Below are 19,605 nucleotides of genomic sequence, written 5' to 3' on the forward strand. Positions count from 1 at the left end.
AAGATGAATGAGTGAGGATGATTCCCAATATCAACCTTGGACATCCATATGTGTGTGCTGGCGTGCGCGTGCACGAGCACACACACACACACACACACACACACACACACACATACACACACACACACACACACACACACACACACACGGGGAGGGGGGAAAGTTCTTAAAATGAGACAAAGGAAAACTACAGATAACACTTGTTTAGAAGAACATAATCCCATGCCAAGTGTGTATCTGTTTTCCAGTTCTGTTTAACTTCAAAGGGCTCAAATAAATAACAAACTCAGGGACACCTGGACCATCTGAGGTGAGTGAACAGGTACTGTGACTAGTTACTGCTTTGTTCATGGAACCAGGGCAGAAAGAAGGACCAGAGCAGCTGCAGAGATGAAAACCCCACAAGTGTCAGGATGCACACACACACAATGGTTGAGTTCTGAACATGGCCATTTCCCTCGTTAGGAAATGTCCAAAGAGGTCATTTGCGGAAAGTACATTAGGAATCACGCTTTGAAGGAAACGAGTCTTCTGAGGTTCAGCGCAGCATCTTTGACCTGGAAGTGTTAATTTTGTGAAAACCAAGAAACCAATATCAGCTCCTTTAGCTAGAAAACTTTTTTACTTCCAGAATCTTGTGTCAACATTTTCAAAGTAACTATGATACAGAAGTAGCATTTACAATGACTTTCAGGAATCCTTTTGTTTGGTTACACAGCCTTTGCAATTAAACTGAAACAAACAGGTTTGTGTCTACCATAGGAAGTCTCCCTTACTCTAATCATGTCAAATTAGCTGCTTTTGTACTGAACGGATATTTTATACTCTCATCTAATACTTGGCAACTAAATACGTAGTTAAAAGCTATTTTCTAGATGTTGGCATATATTTAAAAACGCGTTAACACAAAAGGCAAAAAACTACTCCAATTTCATGAGCTTAGTACCTACAAAAACGAATTTTGAAATTAGAAAGCCAAAGGCTGAAATATTCGCTATGTTGGTATTCTGTTTGTGCTTTTTAGCAATGTACAAATTATGTCCTTAGTTCTGTAGAGCCTTAAACACCAAAGTACAACTGACAAGCTGTTTGGTTACCTTTAATACAGTGGCTCCGGACCCTAGGATAGCTGAGTTCCTGAATTCGCCAAGCACCTGGTTAACGCTATTCACACTGTTGCCCCGATGATGTTTCTTCTCCAGTTTATGTGCTCAGCAAACTCCCATTTATTCTTCAAAGCTAACTCAAAAGGCACTTCATTTTTAATGCTTTTCTGTTTCCAGGAAGGATGTCTCCCTGTTTCCATGGCAACTTCGCACCTCCGTTTAATTACACATAAATTATCTAGGCCTCACAAATAAGTGTTTGCTTTTTATCTTTAACACTTAAGACGGACCTTACATTTCCACAAATGAAGTTTGGTGAAAAACACAAATGAGCACCAATACATTGTCATCAAAAAGCTTAGGGTTAATACAGAAGCAATGTAAGGACTTTCAGTATTGAAACAAACAACAGCTGCCTGCGTTTGTCACTGCGGGAGCTGAATAGCAAGAGAACAAAGCTGTTAAGTCTAGGACTAGAAAGAGAAAAGTGAGGCTCTGAGGGATAAAACAGGTCACTCCAAAAGATGCAGTCGATGAATGGTAGAAGGGGATATTTAACTCTCCACACTTCAAACACAAAGGCTAGTTCTCTTTATGCACATGTACCGTCACATGGCACCCAAGGTTCCCATAGCCTGGGTTTATTTTGTATTTGTCCTTTATATTTCACAGTTTACTCCAATAAGCATAACATGCTTTTCTATCCCTAGCTTGCCTGCCATGGTTCCTAAGACTTTCTGTCTCTGCTCAAAGCATAGAGCAATTGCAGCTGTTGTGGAACTTTCCATCATTCTACATCTGGATTTAATCTAGGCCTTGTCTGTAGTCACCTCTGACTACTTAACAGTGGCTAGAGACAGACTTGGCACTAATCAAACAAGGCAGGGTTATGGATGAGTAAAGGTTAGTCCGGTACAGTAAGCAGGGCAGTGTTCCAGAAAGTGAGCAACTGTACTTCAAAAACGAAAGAGAAGGCTGGGGAGATGGCTCAGCAGTTAAAGTGCTTGCCATGCAAGCGAGAGGACCTGTGTTCAGATCCCCAGAGCCAAACTGGGTGGGCATGAGGATCTGCCTACAATCTCAGCCTCAGAAGCAGAGATCGGGGATCCTAGCAAGCTGGCTAGTAAGAAGACTAACAGCATCTATAAGCTCTAGGTTTGACTGAAAGACCCTGCCTCAAAGAATCAGGTAGAAGAGAATGGAGGAAAATTCTTTTTTTTTTTTTTTTTTTGGTTTTTCGAGACAGGGTTTCTCTGTGTAGCTTTGCGCCTCTCCTGGAACTCACTTGGTAGCCCAGGCTGGCCTCGAACTCACAGAGATCCGCCTGGCTCTGCCTCCCGAGTGCTGGGATTAAAGGCGTGCGCCACCACCGCCCGGCTGAGAATGGAGGAAAATTCTTGATGTTAACCTTGGGTCTCCACACACACGTGCCCACACACATATAAGCATGCATGCGCACACTTGCACATACCACACACGCGCGCGCGCGCGCGCACACACACACACACACACACACACACACACACACAAGAAAAGAAGAAAACATTAAAAATGAAAGAGAAGGTCTATCAGCTCTGGTTGGCGCATGCACTGCTTGATGCTCTCCTTTCGAGCATAGGCCAGGACACGGGTGTCCTCCTGAAAGAAGCGGTGTCCCTCATCAGTGAGCTTCCAGAGAAAAGAGCGAGGTTTCCCATCCACGTCATCCTCAAGGGGGACTGGCACCTTTTCAAAGCAGGTCAGGGAGCAGAGATTGTGGCGAATGGTGTTTTTCCAGCCCTCTGGTGCTGTCCGGAAGTAGGGGAAATGTTGTCGAGTAAAATTGTAGATCTGTTGCACATTGAGGCCGCAGGAAGGGCTGCTTTTTAATGCTAGAGCAACTAGGTGGCTGTAGTTGAGAGGAGGGCGTGGCCAGGACTGCCTCTCAGGGTACAGCGTGTGGGGCTTCCTGTTGTATTTGTTAGAGGATGTGCATTCCTGTTCCTCAGTCTCCTCCTCTATGAAATCAGGGTCGTTGGAGAACGCGGACAGCTTTGGTTGCTGACAATGCTCAGTGTGGAGAAAAGACAAGGGCTGCATCACTCTCTGAGTCCCTAAGCAGCCGGACTCATCAGTCTTTGGGCCTGGTGCACTTGGCAGGACTTTATGACTGGGATTTGGAGCCTCTTTGCTGTTGGCGGGGCACACAATGTTGGGATTCACCCACATCCACAAGCTGGGTTCAGTGGGAGGACCATCATCATCAAGATTGGGCTTCCTCTCCTGAGGCTGTGGTGGTGGTTTTAGCAGCTGAATTTTGTATTTGGCAAGACTCTGCTCAGCCAAAGAGCACTGATCTGTGGTACAAGGCAGGAAAAATTCATTTCCCATGTCCCACTCCAGCAACCCGGGGACTTGGCCATGGAGGCTGTACCAGAAGTCCCGATCTTTTAGCTTAACATCCATCTTTACTAGATGGATGTAAAGAGAGCTAGATGAAGAAAAGCTTTCAAACTGTAAAAAGTCTCTCTGGCACTTTGTAAAGCTTTTTTTGGTAGGGCACTATTTAATGCAAGAAGTCTCAGCTAGAGTGCACTCTATCAGTAGGGGCCTGCTGGAAGTGCTCGCACGAGGACACCGATACTTCACTGATCAGAAGTCTGGCTCAGAGAAGCCTCAGCTTTCTGGAACACAGCTGAAAACAGTAACTGAGAAGAAGAGCATTTGAGCAGGAAAAACTGCTTGCCAAATTTTCCAAGTGTTTTCTCGCTGTTGATCACAAAAGGTGTTTTGATAGCTCTGTAAGATAACATGGTGCATATCATTAACTTTATGTCACAGATATGGGAACTGACATTTACAGAATATTTGGAACTGTATACCTAAATAAATATAGGACAGCTGGATCTATAGCCCTTTCCTAGTCTTTCACAATACCCATGGCCTGCTGATCTCATTCAATGTACTATATAAAGTAGGCACAAAACTGAGTTGTAGAATATAATTGTACCTATGAGAAGACTGCCCGTTAGACTCACACTCATGCTATTGTCAGTCCTCTTCTGAGAATCAGCTGGCTTCTACTTCTCCAGCTTGTCTTCCTAGGCTATGGCTTCCAAGCTATACTTTAAATATTGCACCATCAAAGGTTTGCTACATCATGTGAAAACTTACCTTTCATGTAGGTTCATGCTAAGGAAATTTTCAAGAAGAAAAAAACAGGAAGATGCCATTTAGCTGGTCTCAAAAAAAATCTATAAAGCATATGATTGCACTAAAACCGTTATACAGGATTATATCACAAAGGTTCCAACAAATGACCATGGCAACTACTAAAGGGCACTAATTCCCTATGCTTTCTTATTTTCTGCTACTAATTTGCTCAAAAATATTGTTCATACAAGCATCTAGAATGACTTTTCTTTTTTTGCTTGTTTTTTTGAGACAGGGTTTCTCTGTGGAGTGAAAACTTGTAAGAGTAAATCACATGCTTTGAATGCCAGCTTCACCATTATCTAGCTGTGCGATTTACTCACTATACTAATCTCCATTGTTTTTGAATCACAACACAGAATCCTACAACATAGTTATCATTTTAGCATCATTGCCTCATAATTCATGTATCAGAAGTACTAACATGCTAGGATTTTCACCATATCTTTCCCCTATGTCCCTTTGATCAAGAACTTCTGCATAGAATGATGCCCTATGCCCAAGTACCTTGGTTTACCTAATACCTACTCATCTTTTAAATTTGTGTGTGTGTGTGTGTGTGTGTGTGTGTGTGAGAGAGAGAGAGAGAGAGAGAGAGAGAGAGAGAGAGAGGGAGAGGGGAGGAGGACATTCACGCCACTGTGCCTGGAGAGGTCAGAGGAAAACTGTGGAGTTGATTCTCTCCTTCCACCTTTATATTCATTCCGGGGATAGATCTCAAGTCATGGAGTTTGCACAGAAAGCACCTTTATCCACTGAATTGTTTTGCTGGACCTCTACTCATCTTTTAAGATTGAAGAAATGTTGTTTTCACCTCCATATAAATGGATCCCTTTCACAGTGAGGCACTGGCCTGGAGAAAGCATGGGACAGAAACTGAAATATTTAGATTGTGCCAATTCCAGACATCATGGCAACATTTGAGTTTTCAGGGGTCCATTATTCTTTAAAGGCAGGCTCTACTGTTACAGAATGTCTCTTTCATCTTTAAGAACAGAGCCCAATTCTTAGAGTGTTTAATAAAACCAGTGCACTACTGTGTATTCTTGTGCATGCATGCACAGGTGTGTGTGTGTGTGTGTGTGTGTGTGTGTGTGTGTGTGTGTGTGTGTGTGTGAGAGAGAGAGAGAGAGAGAGAGAGAGGGAGAGAGAGAGAGAGAGAGCCAGCGAGACAAGAGCGCGCATGTACACATGCTAGAGCATGGGAATGGAGGTCCGAGGACAATTTGTAGGAGTTGGTTCTCTCCTTCACTCGAACTCAGGTCACCAGGCTTGGCAGCAAGTGGGACATCTCATTAGCCTGTCTCTGCCACCATACCCAGCCCCTTTAATATTCTAAAGCATCCCTCTGCCCTGATATTGCCTCTCACCAAAGGACCGGTAAAGGAGATAGCTGATGTTTTAGGTCATGAAAAAAAAATCCAAATAAATTCTTTTGCTGTTATGAGTCTCCTGAATTGTTTCAATAATGTCAGAGGTAGTATTAAAAGAATGGAAAACCACCTTCAAGGGGCTTCCAAAACTAAATTTTATCTTTTGACTACACATATTGTCATTAATTGAAAATATTTTAGTTAGTAAAAGACTGAGTTTATGATGATATACTCAAAACTTGTGAAAAGAACAAATACTTCGGGGCATTTAAGATTTGTTACTTTTATATAGCAAAATGCATGAATATTTATTTTAAGCATATGCAAATATAGATATATCCTTGCTTCTATCAGTGGCCAAGCAGGAAAGAACATAGGAAAAGCAATGAGTTAATCATAAGTTCTTTCAGAAAAAACAAGCACACATCAATGGCTGCTATGTATGAATATACCGATTGGGTAAAGTTCAAGTTCAAGGGGGCCCAAGAACAGAACATGGAAGTCTGTTCAGTCTTTGTTTTCAAAACCAGGTGCCCAAGTTCTGGGGCTGTGTCATTCGGCAGGAGGTGCCTCTCTCTGATTCGCACAGAAATCAAATACTTGCAGAGAGGGACTCTTGTTTCTAATTCACACATAACTAAGAACTTGTAAGAATGATAAACACTGATGGCTACACATAATAATCACGTAGAAAAAATCCAATAGATGAAAACATATTTTAAAGAAGAGAATAATCAAAAAAGATTCAATCCCTTATCTACAAATTTATGCAAATTATAATAAAATGCAAATAATATATTAATCTGAATAATGCTAAAAGACTGAATACATAGTAAGAGGTCAGGGTAATGGGGATGACAAAACATGCATAAATTAAAGAATGCTTCAGCTTTTGATAAAAACGAGTTACAAAGAGGCAGTTCTAAGAGATAACAAATGAAATGCTGTTATGAAAAGGTTCCCAACCCACCACACACAGTTCAATATCTATGAGCCTGGAAAATCAGTTTTATTCTTTTACCTTGGCAAGTCTGAGATGTGTTTTCTAGGTAGTTGGGTAAAGTTAATGAAATTCAGGTGTAGTAAAATCCTGAAAAGACATAAAAATAAAACAAGTATAACATTAAACGAAGGACGAAAAGTACAAGGGCAGAAATAAAGAACAGTAAGTTAACCCCTCTGTCTTTGTACCTTGTAATAGGCTTAAAGGGAAATACATGATGTATTTTTAATTGTTGTATTTGTGTAGACTTAATATGCTACTCAAGCGGTTTAACTTGTTTCCAAAAAAGCCACACTGAATTTGTAATTACACTTTATAGATTTTAGGATATTCAGTTCATCAAATTGATAACCAATGTTTAGGTGGCCAAGAAAAAGTGGTTTAAAATTGGTTTAAACATCTGGTTTATGAGCTACTTGAATTTAATAAAGTTGAGCAGTAAGCAAAACACAAAGAGTAACAAGTTGCCCTCAGTGTACAAAAGCCACTGGACACTAAAGAGCACGTACAAGAATTTATTCTTTTCATTAGTTTCTCTTTCTAGCAATCAGATCAAAGTTCATACCCATGTACCAAAATTGACAGTGTTAGGGGCTGCTGTGAGATGGCTCATTTGGTAAAGACACTAGCCATCATGTTCAATGACATCAGTCTGACCCCTGAGATTCACATCATGGAAGGAGAGAATTGACTCTACAAAGCTGTCCTATGACCTCCACATATACGTGTGCTCTGAACATCCCCCTCCCACACAAATAAATAAATAAATAAATGCAAGAAAAACCACAGCAGAATTCCATTTTGAACACACTCTAGGTATGTTTGAAACCATGTACAAACTATAGTAGGCATTGAGAATAAATTATTGTTATTTTACTCAACTTATCTCTGGCATGCCATACTAAGTTTCCTCACCTATGAAACAAGCATAATAAGAAACTTGGCCTGCCAGGCGGTGGTGGCACACACCTTTATCCCAGCACTGGGGAAGCAGAGGCAGGCAGATCTCTGTGAGTTCGAGGCCAGCCTGGTCTACAGAGCAAGTTCAGCACAGCCAGGGTGCAAAGAGAGACTCAGTCTCGAAAAAAACAAAAACAAAAACAAAACAAAAAAGGAAGAAACTTAACCCAATTAGCCACTGATATCAAATGAAATAATGTAAGTTAATTAATTTATAGTGTATATCAAAGCCTAATTTTAATGTTTGACACATGATATTCCATAAATATAAGATCTTACTTATGTTATTATTTTGAACTCTCTCTCTCTCTCTCTCTCTCTCTCTCTCTCTCTCTCTCTCTCTCTCTCTGTGTGTGTGCGCGTGCGTGTGTGTGTGTGTGTGTGTGTGTGTGTGTGTGTGTGTGTGTGCGTGTTAGTGCACATGTGTAGGTGCCCGTGGAGGCTGGAAGAGGCTGTTGGAACCTCTGAAACTGTAGTAGCAGGTGGCTGTGAGCCTCTCTATATGGATGCTGGGGGAGCGTCTCTATATGGATGCTGGGGGAGCGTCTCTATATGGATGCTGGGGGAGGGTCTCTATATGGATGCTGGGGGAGCCTTTGTATATGGATGCTGGGGGAGCCTCTGTATATGGATGCTGGGGGAGCCTCTGCATATGGATGCTGGGGGAGCCTCTGTATATGGATGCTGGGAGAGCCTCTGTATATGGATGCTGGGGGAGCTTCTGTATATGGATGCTGGGGGAACGTCTCTATATGGATGCTGGGGGAGCGTCTCTATATGGATGCTGGGGGAGCCTCTGTATATGGATGCTGGGGGAGCCTCTGTATATGGATGCTGGGGGAGCCTCTGTATATGGATGCTGGGGGAGCGTCTCTATATGGATGCTGGGGGAGCGTCTCTATATGGATGCTGGGGGAGCGTCTCTATATGGATGCTGGGGACTGAATTTGGGTCCTCTGAAAGAGCAGCATGTGTTTTCAACCACTGAGCCATCTCTCCAGCCTGAAATATAGGCTCCTAATCATGAATCTTCCATACACAAATCATACTGGAAGATAAGGAGGACTGATTTTAATGACTATACGAGGAAATCTTGATATTCTTTGAGAATTGATTTTAATGTTTAACTTTGAAGGTTCTTTGAACTCTGCATTATGAGTTCAAAAGTCTCAGACACAAATTTTGATTTATTTTATTCCAGCACTTTGAAAGTCCTGAAATAATGTCCTCGTTTATTTGTAATACCTTTTGGTTATAAGACAGGCTGAAGGCTAATAACTCCTTTATCTCTTACTGATTCTTTTCCAAAGGCATTACCTCACCTTCCTGGATAAGCAAAGGAGATTCTATGAAATAAAATCAAAAATCAAATGAAAAGCTTGTCTAGATGGCTATCACCAGGGGCAAATTTCACACAGTCCATTGCAAGAGTTTGTTTTATAATAGGCATTAAATGACTTGTAAAAATACAGAGAGTACATAGAGCAGTGTCAGGCTCTTAGGTCTAGTACATATTTCATAGCACATCATCTGCTTTTTGTCATTCTCAAAAGGACAATTCACAACAGCACACATATGTTAATGTCTACATATATAGTAGCCAGTTCAATTTAGCAGAGTGATTTCACATATTTTGGTAAGCCCTTCCTGTTTGCTTCAAACATATAAGTAATAAAATTACACAGAGAAAGAGATACATCACACAAGACAATAAATCACAAGTATAAGAAAAAAAACCCTCATTACATCAGAAACTTTACAAAACGGATGAGTAGAACTGAAGTCATTGGCTTACTGACCTTTTGAACACCAAGCAGGAAGAAATCCAGAGTGTGGCAGTAATTCAGAATCTTCAGCCTCACATCTAGTAGTAGACTTGAAAGCTGGAGTGCCAACAGGGAGCAACCAAAACTATTTTAGAAAGAAATGGAGTATGTGTTAGGCATTGGTCACTGTGACAGAACACATGCGCAGAACAACTTGGAGAAAGACTTATTTTGGCCCCAACAACCTCCAAAACAAATCTTTGCGCCTGAGCAGCTGAACTCTGGGAATACTTGCATAGGTGTGCCCTATACTATCAATTCTCTCCTTAAAACAGTATTTCCAGTGAACTAAAAAAAAACATCCTTTGCATTTTTGACGTAGAAATAGGTGGGGCTGGCCAATTTCTCAGATTCCCTCAAGATATCTTTCCTATTGCCATGATGCAAAGTACTTAGGTTCATTTAAAAAAATTTTTTTTGGAGACAAGGTTTCTCTGTGTAGTTTTGGTGCCTGTCCTGGATCTCTCTCTGTAGACCAGGCTGGCCTTGAACTCACAGAGCTCCACCTGCCTCTGCCTCCCTATTGCCAGGATTAAAGGCATGTGCCATCACCGCCTGGCCCTTAAATTCATTTTAATGACCCTAATCCTTAAAGCAGCCACGATTTCCTTAGTGTTAATAGGCTTCTCTTTTCTAGGGAAATAGCAAATTTGTCCAACTTTTTCAAAGCTCAATGCTGGGATGCCATAAAATTTCCTCTACCATATTAGTCCATGGCTTTTAACCGAGTCTTCCACAAAGTCTTAGGGTGTAAGATAAAATGCACATAACTTCTTTGCCAGACTGAATGCCTTCTAGTGTAGTTCCCAATACAGTGCTTATTGCTACCTAAAGCCTCATAAACAGTCTTCACTGACTATTTATGTAAGCACCCTGATCTCAGAAACCACTTCTGTTACAGTGTTTTACATTTTCACTAGCTCATATCACCAACTTATAAAAGTTCCTCTCAAAAACTGATTCCAAAAGTCAGGAAGGAGAGAAGAGGGTGATTGAGGGGAACACCACTGACTGTCTGACAGAAACAGAGTGAGAGAGCCTGAGCCTGGACTCCACTGCCTTTTCCCCTTCTCCCACCTTCTTCTGTTTTTTTTTTTTTTTTTTTTTTTTTTTGCAAGCCTATGTGATGGGATGGTACCACCTAAAAGATGAAGTCCCCATACTTAGTCTTTTCTGGAAATGCTTTCATGGAGTACCGAGCATACATTACTAGTCTCTTAGATACTTCCAAATCCAATAAAGTTAACAACCAAGATTAATGATCACAAGGTGCATAAACTAATGAGTAAAGGTATATAAGAATAGAAAAATCAAGTTTCAATTAAAATTAGACTGAAAACTCATCACAAAATACACAAAATTTATTAATAAGAAGACTTAAGAACTATATAATGTATACATTCCCCAAACCATGATACTATAAATCCATCTACTTAGGATATTTGAAAATTGGATATATAAAATACACATAAAGAAAGGAACACACACACACACACACACACACACACACACATACATGTATAAATGAGAAAGAAGTCATTAAAAATGTGAGAAATGGCTCAGTGAGACGGTTCAAAGGGCAAGGTACCTGATGCCGAGTCTGATGACCCAAGTTCAGTTCCCAAGACCCATAAGGTTGAAGGAGTTATCTCCCCCCACCTATACAAGCTTTGTGCCACCATTGTCCTAGCATATCTTGGGTGCAGGACACCATTGTAGATCAAAGGGTTTGTGGCTGGCTTGGTGTTTACATTTCTCGTTTGGTAGCCCTCAGAGTACTCTCCTGTACCAAAGATGATAGAACACAGGGGTGAAGGCTCCATGTAGACACACCAGCTTGACTTCTCCGTGTTCAATGAATTGTGTGGGTGTTGACTTCAGCAATGCGGGTTTGCTGTCAGTTTGTGGAGAGCAACTTATTGTCTTGGCAAGCTTCATTTGGTGACAAGAGATGGCCAGTTGGGACTCTATCTCCCCCATTATTTGTCTACTTCATTTAGATCACCTTAATATACGTATATATTTTAGGAAGCATCTACTACATTAAGTTTCCATACAAGGGCCCTTAATTTTAGTTGTCTCTTCCCATATTCTCTCCCTCATCTCCCTCTCTGCTTCCTCTTCCCACTTGATCCCATTCCAGTCCACCCCCATCCATTCATAACTATCCCATTTGCCTTTCCTAATGAGATCCATCTAATCCCTATAGTCTCTTACTTGATACATACCTCTGTGGTTCTACAGATTGCAGCTTGATTATCATTGACTTAACAGTTAATATTTGCATATAAGTGAATACATACCATATTTCTTTTTCTGGGTCTGGGATCCTCACGCAGGATGATTTTTTTGTAGTTCCACCCATTTACCTGTTAATTTTATGATGTCATTTTTTTTAAAAGGCTGAGTAAAACTCATTGTGTAAATAAACCACATTTTCTTTATCCATTCTTCTGTTGAGGGACATCTAGGTTGTTTCCAATTTCTCCCTGTTATGAATAGAGCAGCAATGAACATGGTTGAGCAAGTGTCTTTGTGGTAGAATGACGTCTCTTCTGGGTATATGCCCAAGAGTGATATAGCTGGATTTTGAGGTAGATCAATCCACACCTTCCTGAGGAACCACCACCCTGATTTCTTGTACAAGTTTGCACACCCACCAACAATGGAGGAGTGTTCTTATTCCACATCCTTGTCAGGTCTTAAAAGCTTTGACTTGTTTTGTTGATATTAGCCATTCTAAAGGGTATATGATGAAATCTCAAAGTAGTTTTGATTTGTATTTCCCTGATAACTAAGCATGTTGAACATTTATTTGTTTCTCAGCCACTTGAATTTCTTCTTTTGAGAATTGTGTTTAGATCTATACCACATTTTTAAACTGGGTCATTCGTTTTCTGGATATCTAGTTTTTTGAGTTCTTTATATATTTAGATACTGGCCCTCTATCAAATGCGTAGTTGGTAAAAATCCTTTCCCATTCTGTAGGCTGCCACTTTGTCTGACTGATGGTATCCTTGGCTGTGCAGAAGCTTTTCAGTTCCATGAGGTCCCTTTTATTAGTTGTTGATCTTAGTACTTGTTTGTGCTAATGGTGGTCTGTTCAGGATGTTGTCTCCTGTGCCAATGAGTTCAAGGCTATTCCCCACTTTCTCTTCTATCAGGTGCAGTATAACTTGAGCTCTTTGTTGAGGTCTTTGATCCATTTGGAGTTGAGTTTTGTGCAGGGTGATAAGTTTCGATTTTTTGCATTATTCTACATGCAGCTATCCAGTTTGACCAGCACCAAAGACAAAGCATATTAAAGATGCTTTTTTTTTCCAGGGTGTGTTTCTGGCTTCTTTATAAAAAAAAATTAGGTGTACATAGATATGTGGATTTATGTCTGGATCTTCAATTCGAATATGTGGATTTATGTCTGGGTCTTCAATTCGAATATGTGGATTTATGTCTGGGTCTTCAATTCGATTCTACGGGTCAACATGTCTTTTTTTGATGCCAATACCATGTTGTTTTTATTCCTATAGCTCTGTAGTACAACTTGAAGTTGGGGGTGGTAACACCTCCAGAAGTTCTTTTATTGTATAGGATTGTTTTAAATATCCTGTTCTGTTGTTGTTTCCATATGAAGCTGAAGATTGTCCTTTTAGGTTTGTGAAGAATGGTCTTGGTATTTTGATGGAGACTGCACTGAATCTGTAGATTGCTTTTGGTAAGATGGCCAGTTTTACTGTATTAATCCTACTGATCCATAAGCATGAGACATCTCTCCATCTTCTGATATCTTTTCAATTTCCTTCTTCAATGATTTGAAGTTTTTATTGTACAAGTCTTTCATTTGCTTGAATACCCCAAGATATTTTACATTATTTGAGGCCATTGTGAAAGGTGGTGTTGTCCTGATTTCATTCTCAGTCCGTTTGTCATTTGTATATAGGAGGGCTATTGATTTTCGTCAGCTAATTTTGTATTCAGCTACTTTGCTGAATAGTGTTTTTCAGCTGTAGTCATTTCCTGATGGAATTTTTAGGGTCACTTATGTATACTATCATATCATCCACAAATAAAGATACTTTGACTTCTTCTTTTCCATTTGTGTCCCCTTCGTTTCCTTCAGTTGTCTTATTGCTCTGGCTAAGACATCTGGCTTTTAGAGTCTCCATTGAGAAGTCAGGTGTAATTCTAATAGCTCTGCCTTTATATGTTACTTGGTCTTTTTCCCTTGCAGCTTTTAATATTCTTTCTTTTTTTACATTTAATGTTTTGAGTATTATATGTCAAGGGGACTTTCTTTTCTGGTCCAGTCTATTTGGTGTTCTGTATTCTTCTTGTAGTTTGATAGGCATCTCTCCCTTTAGGTTAGGCAAATTTTATTCTATGATTTTGTTGAAAATATTTTTCTGGGCCTTTGAGCTGGGATTCTTCCCTTTCCTCTCTTCCTATTACTCTTAGATTTGGTCTCTTCATAGTGTCCCAGATTTCCTGGATGTTTTGTGCCAGGAGTTTCTTAGATTTAAATTTTCTTTGATTGAAGTATCCATTTATTCTATTATATCTTCAATGCCTGAGATTCTCTCTTGTATTCTGTTGGTGAGGCTTGTCTCTGAGGTTCCTGTTTGAGTTTCTAAATTTTTAATTTCCATATTTTCTTCAGTTTGGATTTTCTTTATTCTTTTTCCACTTTCAGGTCTTGAACTGTTGTTTTAGTCATTTCCTTCCATTGTTTGTGTTTTCATAGATTTCTTTAAGGAATTTATTCATTTCCTGTTTGAGGACCACTATAATATCCATAAGGGCTGCTGTAAGGACTTTTTCTTGTGCTTCAGCTTTGTTGGAATATTCAGTCCTGCTGTGGTGGGGTTGCTGGGCTCTAGTGGAGACATATCGTCCTGGCTGTTACTGATTGTGTTTTTATGCTGGTGTATTGGCATCTGTGTTTGGGAAGATTGTAATTCTAGGTGCTGATGTCTGGTCATGTCTTTGTTGGGTGGGTGTTTTGTTCCTTGGTTTCTGTTTCCTCTCTGGTTCTTAGAGGAGTGTGGTGGCTGTCTGTTGCCTTGGAAATTCATCTGGGGTCCTGATAGGTTTGGCCACTGAGGTTTCCAATTAAAATGTGTTTCTGGAAATTGGGAGCTGACATGTAGGAATGGAGATGGGTTAGGGAAGGTGAGGGGGTCCACAGGAGGGAGAAAAGCCGAGTTTTCCTCTAGGATTTGCTTAGTTCCCTGGGAATGGGGGTAGAGAGTGAGGAGAGTTCACAACAAAGGGCCTGCTATAGAGCTGGGGATGTGTCTGGGGGACGGACTTAGAGGAATGGAGGGAAAGGAGAAGATCTGCAGTCCGCACATTTGCTCCCCTGCTCAGAGTGACCTGTAGGCTCCCAGTGAGTACCTGCAGGTGTTGGGGACTGGGACAAAGCAATGAAGGGAGGGAGAGAGAGAGTAGCAGGGGACGATCTGTGTGATCACTGGAGATGGGGGTAGAGGGGGAAGGGAAGCTGCAGCAGGTGTTCTCCTGCAGAGCTGGGAATGAGTTTGGGGGATTGGACTTGGAGGAGCAGAGAAAGAGGTGAAGATCTGCAGTCAGCCTACCTGTTTCTCTGGCAGGAGTGGCTGTGGGGTCCCAGCGAGTGCCTGCTGGAATTGGATGCTGGGATCAAGCAATGAGTAGGGAGAGAGAGAGAACAGGAGGAGAAGATCTGTGGGATCCACTGGAGATGGGGGCGGGGGAGAAAAGGAAGCTGCAGCAGGTGGTCTGCTCCAGAGCTGGGGATGAGACTGGGGGGTTGGATTTGGAGGAGCAGAGGGAGAGGTGGAAATCTGCAGTCAGCCTACCTGCTTCTCTGGCTGGGGTGGCCTTCGGGTTCCCAGGGAATGCTTGCTCGAGTTGGGGTCTGCGATAAAGCAATGAGCGGGGGAGGGAGATTAGGAGGTGGCCATTGTGTCATCCAATGGAGATGGGGGCAGGGGAGAGAAGGGAGGCCTCAGCAGGTGGTCTGCTGCAGAGCTAGGGATGAGACTGGGGGATTGGATTTGGAGGAGAGTGGAGAGAGGTGAAGATCTGCAGTTAGCCTACCCGCTTCCCTGGCAGGAGTGGCCTGTGTGTGTCCAGGGAGTGTCTGTTGGAGTTGGGGGCTGGGATAAGCATTGATTGGGGGGAGGGAGGTTAGCAGGGGAAGATTTGTATGATAGACTGGAGATGGGGGTAAAGGGGGAAGGGAGGCTGCAGCAGGTGTTCTGCTGAATGGCCAGGGACTGGAGGGTTGGATTTGGAGGAGCACAGGGAGAGATGAAGATCTGAATTTAGCCTACCTGCCTCCCTCGAATGAGTGGCCTTCAGTTCCCAGGGAATGTCTGAAGGAGTTATATTCTGACCTCCATATGTACAATACAGTACATGCATGTGCACATGCACATACAATACATGTAACATTTTTTCAATTGGTAAATGAAAATGTCATGGTCAAAGAAGAGATCACTGAACTGGAAATACCAGAACTCATGGCCTCCGTCAACATATAGTAGGAATCATAACAATATCGAAGCACAGTCAAGAGAAATGGAGGCTATGCCGAGATTATGTAACATTCATCTCCTAGGATCTTCAGAGGAGTATAAGGTGAAGAATGAAGAATGAATAACTGAAAAGAAATTACTGATAATTCTCTAGATTTAAATAACGACACACGATTTCATATTTAAATGAGCAGCATAAAACATCAACTTACTCCTAGACACAGTGAAAAAAGACTTCATAGCAGAAAAGAAAGAAACAGCGGGAAGGGCTGATGGGGGTATGTTGGTCCCCAGAATTTCTGAGAGGTCAGACACATTCCACTCCTGACATGTTCTTTATCTAAAATAATCTTCCCCAGTGTTTACAGGATTGTTTAGAATGAACTCCATCACCATGATGAACAAATGTTGTTTTACACTGCCACTGGAATCCGGACTTCAGTGGAATGTACCTAATTAAAGAGACAGCAATTAAACCTATTCTTCTGAGGCAGTGAAACAACAGTAGGTAGCGATGCTGAGGCTGTGGCAGAAGCAGACTAATTAATTATGTGAAGACTGTAATTGATCAAGCCAGAGCACAGGCAGAAAGCCACCGGTTTACTTTACAGTGTAATGATGTTTGATGCAGACTTGCTGTGTAACTTGAAGAACATGCAGATACCAATTCTTCTTTCCTTTGAAGAATTTTCCCAATAGTTCATCGGGACTCCACCGAGACCTTTCTGCAGTAAGCTGCTTCAATACTTGACTCTACACAGAAGGTGCTCAGACCTACTGTACAAGCAGTATCACCACTTTACACATTTAAAATTAGAAATAATACCTATAATGCATGGAATGTACATATTGAGTTTGGACGATTTTGACAAATGGATACATATATGTAAATGCCATCCAGAATAACTTTTAGAACATCTAACCATAGAGGATTTTCTTATCCTCTTTGTAGTTTGTGTTCACTGATTCTTGCAGTTCATTTCTAGCTTTTATTGCTATAGATGACTTGTGTCTTATGTAAAAAGAATTATACAGTAATAACAACAAACAATAAAAATAACCTTAAGAACCAGCTGAGGGATAAAATGCCTTTCTTTTAAAGGACCATCAATTAGACTGGTGCAGGTAACAGTGGATGCTAGAAATATTTTAAATATTAAAATAAAATAACTTAGATCTTTGTGCTTTTGAATTAGTCAAGTGTTTCTTAGAAATTACCACTATATGCAAAGATACACAATAATTTTTAACTATAAGGAAATGTAGACAAAGAAAACAGATGAAAAGAAACAACTAAAAAGTTATGTTTTATATTTTGTGTTCAAAATGGAAAATTATAAAACTATTGAAAATCCTCCATTAAATAGGGGAGTCAAGCATACTGAGGACTCTGCCATAGTTAAGAGGACAGAATTACTGAAGGCTTCGATAGAAATGTTTACCGTTTGGTATCTATTTATTTATCTATCTCTATATAAGTTCAAAATAATAAGGATATAAATGCCATTTATAACATTTATAACATCCAAAGCAGGAGAGGGTAACTAAAAAGCCAAGAAAGAAGATGTTAAAAAGAAAACGAATAGGCTCTCTCGGTCTCTGTCTCTCTGTCTCTCTCTCTCTCTCTCTGCGCCCCTCTCTTTCTGTTTCCTCTCTGCCAGGCCTGGCTTCTCCTGTCCTATCCCCTCTTCTCTCTAATAAAGCCCATTCTAACTCTGAAAAAAAAAACACCAAAAATCCCCAGAAAACTAATAAGATAATATAAATGAAAAATGTATCAATAAAATAATCCAAACAAATTAACCCCACTGAGTAAAGACAAGATTATCAAAAGATCTTTTCCTAAACATTGCCATAAAATCAGTTTGTTTTGTAGTTTTAGCCAAAAAGTGCCCTTTTAAACAACTCAATTCATCTAGCACTCATAGTTTTTCATACAATGAATTTAAATTTCTTAAAAAATAAACCAAACTATGAACTGCTTGGAATTCAGGGCTGTGTGTGCTTAAGTCAGAGCTTTTCACAGGCAGCTGCTGCATTTCTATCTGCTGGTTTCAATTCTTCTGTTTCACATTTGGCTTGTTAGTGTGGCAAATCATGTTTTACTTTCACTTGAGCACTGAGAGTTTGGAGTATCTAGTACTAAGATTAACTCTGATTGAATTTTGCATTGACAATGTGCCCCCAAATGCAACTCCATCTTCCAGATTCCTTGACACAGAATAAAGTTTTTTTTTTTATCATTCGCCACAGCTTCTGTGTTTTCTGATGAGTGTTCTTGAGGGTTTTGTTCGTTTGTTTTCTCTCTTCTTTTTCTGTGAATGTATATGTTACACCAGACAGCAAACCAACCTACTGCTAAGTTTTCTTCTCAGCTCCTAGTACGTTAATGTGAACCTTGATTATGCTATTTAATAAGAACTAAGACTACAGTTTTTCATGTTTTCCCCTAAAATTCTACTTGGAATATTCTGGAAGGGTTACAGAGATCCTAACCTAGAACATGTCCTGTCACTTACTACTCCCTCTCTCAGTCACCTTGGAAAAACAGGATGGGGCGGGGGCTGCAGGGGCCTGATGTGGGTGGGGGTTTCTGCTGTTTTTCAAGCTTCAGCTATCCCATGGCAAATAAGATTTGCATTTAAACTAAATAATCTGAGCAGAGTGTTTGAGTTAATCATGAAGTCAAGGCTACCCGAGGTAATCCTGCTAGGATCTCAAGAGTAAAGACAATATGCTGAAAAATTGGGACTGAATTACTAGCTCTTAGTCAGCTGATTTACCCACAGTCTCTGCACAGAAGCCACCACCGAGTGTCCATGGAGTCCACAAGACTTGTACCAACCGAGCTGTGGGGACTAGGACCTACATTTCCAGCTGGCTAGGTCACATCTAAGGGATGAAAGACATTCACTTTGTTTTATTCTCATTTGAACTCCACTGGAGTCAGGGATGAAGTGCCAGCTTCTGCTGCAAGAATGAAGTCTTCAGGTAATGTCCCAGCTCAGCTGCTATCTGAACTGTCATCAAAAGAACATAGAGTCTATAATTTTTCTTTTTCTTTTTTTGTCTTTCTTTTTTCTTTTCTTTCTTTTTTTTGTTTTTTGATTTTTTGTTTGTTTGATTCTTGAGACACAGTTTCTCTGTGTAGCCCTGGCTGTCCTGGAACTCCCGCTGTAGATCAGGCTGACCTCAAACTCAGAGATCCGCCCCCCTCTGCTTCCTGTGTGCTGGCATTAAAGGCTAAAGGCATGCACCACCATCGCTGCCCAGTCGGTAATTTTTCTAATTTGTAGATTTCTAGAAGCATCAAATGGATCATGCCATACTGCCAAAGTCCACCCACAGCCAGCCAGTCATTGGTGTGTCTCCTTTCTATCTTGACATTCTATCTTGTGGATCATTTCTGTATTTCCGGAGTTTGGACATCTTCACAATGTAGTAGGTCATGGCTTGTAAGCATTAGGTGGCAGTCTCACTACCAATTACAAAGTAGTCTGCATCTGGAGGAACCCTGATCACACAAACCTGTCTAACATTTTCTTGCCTCAGAAGTGAGACCAGCCTGTCTATGGCAAACTTGGAACCAGTGGGATCTGTGGTGCCAAGCTGCAGGCAAGCGGCACCATC

The 19,605-nt window shown here is 40.9% G+C and overlaps 1 protein-coding gene across 5 annotated transcripts in view; it reads right to left on the reverse strand.

Moving 5' to 3' along the window:
• Nucleotides 1–603: 603 nt before the first annotated feature.
• Foxr2 (forkhead box R2) overlaps nucleotides 604–19,605 on the reverse strand; it is an 89,412-nt gene continuing 70,410 nt past the window's right edge. For all 5 annotated transcript variants that reach the window (XM_052753629.1, XM_052753542.1, XM_052753471.1 and 2 more), the window contains 3 exons: nucleotides 9,434–9,545; nucleotides 6,693–6,761; nucleotides 604–3,884 (listed from right to left, as the gene is read on the reverse strand). In XM_052753629.1, the coding sequence (XP_052609589.1) occupies nucleotides 2,652–3,551 (900 nt within the window). In that variant the 5' untranslated portion in view covers nucleotides 3,552–3,884; nucleotides 6,693–6,761; nucleotides 9,434–9,545 and the 3' untranslated portion in view covers nucleotides 604–2,651. The remainder of the gene's footprint in view (nucleotides 3,885–6,692; nucleotides 6,762–9,433; nucleotides 9,546–19,605) is intronic.

The sequence above is a fragment of the Peromyscus californicus genome, unplaced genomic scaffold (genome assembly GCF_007827085.1).
Source record: "Peromyscus californicus insignis strain IS unplaced genomic scaffold, ASM782708v3 Scaffold_10__1_contigs__length_136768540, whole genome shotgun sequence".
In the NCBI taxonomy this organism is placed as follows: domain Eukaryota; kingdom Metazoa; phylum Chordata; class Mammalia; order Rodentia; family Cricetidae; genus Peromyscus; species Peromyscus californicus.